Here is a 4960-nt window from a genome sequence, read left to right on the forward strand (position 1 = left end):
ATATATATACATATAGATATTTTATCCACATAGTGAATAATTCCAGAATTAAATAAAAAAGGCCCTTTTAACTCAGTGGTAGAGTAATGCGATGGTAAGGCGTAAGTCATCAGTTCAAATCCGATAAGGGGCTTTGTAAAACTCCAATCTAGTATTCATATTTAAGGGGAGAATTGTTTTTCGATTTGTAATTAAAAAAAAGTAACTTACTGGATAATACATTATCATTATACTTAGTTATAATGTTGAACATTTGTTTAGTCAATTTTCATTATTATGAATTTCTAAATAATGAAAAGTCACTTCTTGAATCACCCACCAAATATTCCTATTTTCCATTATACCAACCAAATCCATTCGAAAGGTTAGAAATCAACAAAAGAAAAAGGAAGTGGACCTGACCTATTGAATCAGGACTATATTCGTTATTTTGATATTAAAATTCGATAGAGATGAAATTGGAGCAGTTGATTTTTTTTATTTCATTTTTTTGTTTTGGACTGCACAAGAATTTTTCGATATTTCTGATTAAATCTTCTTATTACTAGATTTTCTATAGGAAAAATTATAGGAATAAATAATTATTCCTTTCCTCTATAGATAAACCTTTCTTCCAAGTCACACCATAAGAGCCATTTATTATCTTTCTTTGATTCTAGATCAAAGATCAATTTCTATCTAGATTATATATCTATATTAAGTAGATTGTAGATTTCGATGTATATCTATCAGATCGTGGCTTCATGTAACAAATATTTCAATATCATTGCATCCGGTATTTTTGTTTTGTTCCAACAGTGTGATGAAGAATAGATCCGAGAAAGAGACTTTCATTTCCAGTCTCCTAGTTATTTTATTTATTTTATTGAATTTTAGATTTGCTAAAAGGAAAAATAGTAGATTATCTCTTTTTCTAACAAACAAAAGAATCTAAAAGTAAATATTTGCTCGAACTTTCTTTTTTCTTTTGATCTGTGGAAAGATATACTCTGGGGTTTTAGATTTATTTATATGAAGTATGAAGGAAAGAGACCGTTTGGTCCTTGAAGATTTCTTTCAAAACATGGGATTGATTGGATTGTCTTAATAAGATAATTCATGGTTCATATGCTTAGTCAGAAGGAATAATCCAATGGAGTTCATTGATTTACCTAGGTCAGTTTATAGGCTAATCAATAAAGGATTTTTATCTTCGAAACCCATTGGAAAGGGCATTGCAAGAGAAATCATACAAAAATGATTGAATCTTTGGACGCCCCGAAAAAGATATGAGGTGCTCGAAAATGGTCAAAGTAGTTGAATAGGAGGATCGCTATTAATATATCCAATGGTAAGTTTACCAAAGACTAAAATGATTTATTTGATACTATGGATAACTGGTTATGGAGGGACCGTTTCATTTTTGTAGGCTGGTTCGGTCTATTGCTCTTTCCTTATGCCTATTTTGCTTTATGAGGTTGGTTCACAGGTGAAACCTTTGTAAATTCATGGTATACCCATGGATTGGCCAGTTCTTATTTGAAAGCTTGCAATTTCTTAACTGTCGCGGTTTCTACTCCTGCTAATAGTTTAGCACATTCGTTGTTGTTACTATGGGGTCCTGAAGCACAAGGAGATTTTACTCGTTGGTATCAATTGGGGGGTCTGTTGACTTTTGTTGCTCTCCATGGAGCTTTTGGCCTAATAGGTTTTATGTTACATCAATTTGAGCTTGATCGATCTGTTCAATTAAGACCTTATAATGCAATCGCATTCTCTGGTCTAATTGCTGTTTTTGTTTCTGTATTTTTGATTATCCACTAGGTTAGTCTGGTTGGTTCTTTGCACCTAGTTTTGGTGTAGCAGCTATATTTCGATTCATCCTATTTTTTCAAGGGTTTCATAATTAGACCTTGAGCCCCTTTCCTATGATGGGAGTTGCCGGTGTATTGGGCGCTGCTTTGCTATGTGCCATTCATGGTGCTACCATAGAAAATACTTTATTTGAAGATGGTGATGGTGCAAATACTTTCCATGCTTTTAACCCAACTCAAGCCAAAGAAACTTATTCAATGGTCACTGCTAACCGCTTTTGGTCCCAAATCTTTGGGGTTTCTTTTTCCAATAACCGTTGGTTACATTTGTTTATGTTATTTGTACTAGTAACCAGTTTATGGATGAGTGCTCTTGGAGTAGTCGGTCTATCCCTGAACCTACGTGCCTATGACTTCGTTTCTCAGGAAATTTGCGCAGTGGAAGATCTTGAATTTGAGACTTTCTACACCAAAAATATTCTCTTAAACGAAGGTATTCTCACTTGGATGGCGGCTCAAGATCAGCCTCATGAAAACCTTATATTCCCTAAGGAGGTTCTACCACGTGGAAATGCTCTTTAATGGAACTTTAGCCTTAGCTGGTCGTGACCAAGAAACCACTAGTTTTGCTTGGTGGGCTGGGAATGCCCGACTTATCAATTTATCCGGTAAACTACTAGGGGATCATGTAGCCCATGCTGGATTAATTGTATTCTGGGCCAGAGCAATGAACCTATTTGAAGTAGCCCATTTCGTACCCAAGAAGCCTATGTATGAACAAGGATTGATTTTACTTCCCCACCTAGCTACTCTAGGTTGGGGGTAGGCCCTGGGGATGAAGTTATAGACACCTTTCCATACTTTGTATCTAGAGTAATTCATTTAATTTCTTCTGCAGTATTGGGCTTTGGCGGCATTTATCATGTACTTCTGGGACCTGAGACACTTGAAGAATCTTTTCCCTTCTTTGGTTATGTCTGGAAAGATCGAAATAAAATGACCACAATTTTAGGTATTCACTTAATCTTGTTAGGTCTAGGTTCTTTTCTTCTACTATTCAAGGCTCTTTATTTTGGGGGCGTATATGATACCTGGGCTCTGGGAGGGGGAGATGTAAGAAAAATTACCAACTTGACCCTTAGCCCGAGTATCATATTTGGTTATTTACTAAAATCTCCTTTTGGAGGGGAAGGATGGATTGTTAGTGTGGACGATTTAGAAGATATAATTGAAGGACATGTATGGTTAGGTTCCATTTGTATACTTGGTGGAATCTAGCATATCTTAACCAAACCCTTCGCATGGGCTCAACGCGCACTTGTATGGTCTAGAGAGGCTTACTTATCTTATAGTTTAGGGACTTTAGCCATCTTTGGTTTCATTGCTTGTTGTTTTGTCTGGTTCAATAATACCGCTTATCCTAGTGAATTTTACGGACCTACTGGACCAGAAGATTCTCAAGATCAAGCATTTACTTTTCTATTTAGAGACCAATGCCTTGGGGCTAACATGGGATCTGCTTAAGGACCTACTGGTTTAGCTAAATTTCTAATGCGTTCCCCAACCGGAGAAGTCATTTTTGGAGGAGAAACTATGCATTTTTGGGATCTACGTGCTCCATGGTTAGAGCCTCTAAGGGGTCCAAATAGGTTAGACTTGAGTACCGAGATCAGTGCAGTCAATTATGTCTCTCCTAGAAGTTGGTTAGCTACCTCTCATTTTGTTCTAGGATACTTCTTCTTCGTAGGTCATTTGTGGCATGCGGGAAGGGCTCGTGCAACTGCAACAGGATTTGAAAAAGCAATTGATCATGACCTTGAACCTATTCTTTTCATGACCCCTCTTAATTGAGATGAGACAGGAGATCCAATGCTTGAATGAAGTACAAATCACTTTGATTCAATCATACATCTTGGAATCAGCTTAAGTATTCTTTTTTTCTTTTTTTTTTCCAACTCATTTTATCTAATTTATAGTGAATCTATTTTTTTGGCTTGGATAGGTGAGATAGCCGAGCCATTCCCCTTTCATTCGGATAGCAGATTGGGCGAAACCACTAAAGAAAAAAATCTATTCAATTAGCAAAAAAGGAGAGAGAGGGATTCAAACCCTCGATAGTTCTTTGTTCAAAACTATATCGGTTTTCAAGATCGGGGCTATCAACCACTCAGCCATCTCTTCAAAAGACTATTTTTATTTTATTCCTCCGAATAGAACATGGCTATAGAGGTGGATACCCCCACTATCTGTAGAAAGATCTCAGGTGCGAACCCACCGGTCGATCTATCTATCTGTATATAGATATATGATCTAGCATGCCCCTTTGTGAAATAAAAAATAAAATTCCATTTATATCCTCTCTCCGCACCACTCCATGTACGAATATAGTGTGAAAGGGGTAGTAGTAATAAGTCATATAGAATCAATGGATTCATGATAAAGTAAAATCCCTCGATGACATATTTTATCACAATTAATATTTTTTGGCTGGTAGAGGGATCAAATGGTATATAGTTCATTTGTTGGTAGCTTGGAGGATTAAAAGCATGACTCTTGCTTTCCAATTGGCTGTTTTTGCATTAATTGCTACTTCATTAATCTTATTGATTAGCATACCTGTTGTATTTGCTACTCCTGATGGCTGGTCAAGTAACAAAAATGTTGTATTTTCTGGTACATCCTTATGGATTGGATTAGTCTTTCTGGTGGGTATCCTTAATTCTCTCATCTCTTGAACCTATTCATCCCAGACCCAAAATGCCCCCCTAATTTTTCTCGGTTGTGAGACAAATTAAATTTGAATCTAAGTCCCCAAAGAAAATGCAAATCAAATAAGGAAAACACAAAAATTAGAGGGGGGTCAAACTTCTTGAATAAAAAGAATACAATTAAAAAATAATTGGAATCATTCCGAAGAGAATATGTGTCCCGACACTGCTCAAATAAGATCCGGTTATATATCATATATGTGGGTACATATTGTGTCTCAAGAACAAAAAAATGCGGATATGGTCGAATGGTAAAATTTCTCTTTGCCAAGGAGAAGATGCGGGTTCCATTCCTGCTATCCGCCCAAGATCCAAGATAAGGTAATTTTTTTAATATTTATTATTTAATTTCATAAATAGCATCAAATATATCATTAAATTAAGGATTTGGTATAGTTG

General features: G+C 36.0%; 1 protein-coding gene and 1 pseudogene across 1 annotated transcript; both read left to right on the forward strand.

The window, feature by feature from the left end:
- Positions 1-1296: 1296 nt before the first annotated feature.
- LOC124892546 lies at positions 1297-1889 on the forward strand (annotated as a pseudogene).
- A 21-nt stretch (positions 1890-1910) lies between these two features.
- LOC124892545 (photosystem II D2 protein-like) lies at positions 1911-3644 on the forward strand. Its single transcript, XM_047403814.1, has 3 exons — positions 1911-2286; positions 2692-2805; positions 3541-3644. Exons 1-3 carry the CDS (start codon positions 1911-1913, stop codon positions 3642-3644), a joined length of 594 nt encoding a protein of 197 aa, XP_047259770.1.
- Positions 3645-4960: the final 1316 nt, after the last annotated feature.

This window comes from Capsicum annuum, unplaced genomic scaffold, assembly GCF_002878395.1.
Source record: "Capsicum annuum cultivar UCD-10X-F1 unplaced genomic scaffold, UCD10Xv1.1 ctg48405, whole genome shotgun sequence".
Taxonomy (NCBI): Eukaryota; Viridiplantae; Streptophyta; class Magnoliopsida; order Solanales; family Solanaceae; genus Capsicum; species Capsicum annuum.

What these genes read in the sequence shown, in the direction of transcription:
- LOC124892545 (XM_047403814.1), top strand. Translation starts at nt 1,911, where the DNA reads ATGGGAGTTGCCGGTGTATTGGGCGCTGCTTTGCTATGTGCCATTCAT. An exon ending in AAATATTCTCTTAAACGAAG is followed by an intron (nt 2,287 to 2,691) that starts GTATTCTCACTT and finishes TTTCTTCTGCAG; the next exon opens with TATTGGGCTTTGGCGGCATT. An exon ending in TAAAATGACCACAATTTTAG is followed by an intron (nt 2,806 to 3,540) that starts GTATTCACTTAA and finishes TCTTCTTCGTAG; the next exon opens with GTCATTTGTGGCATGCGGGA.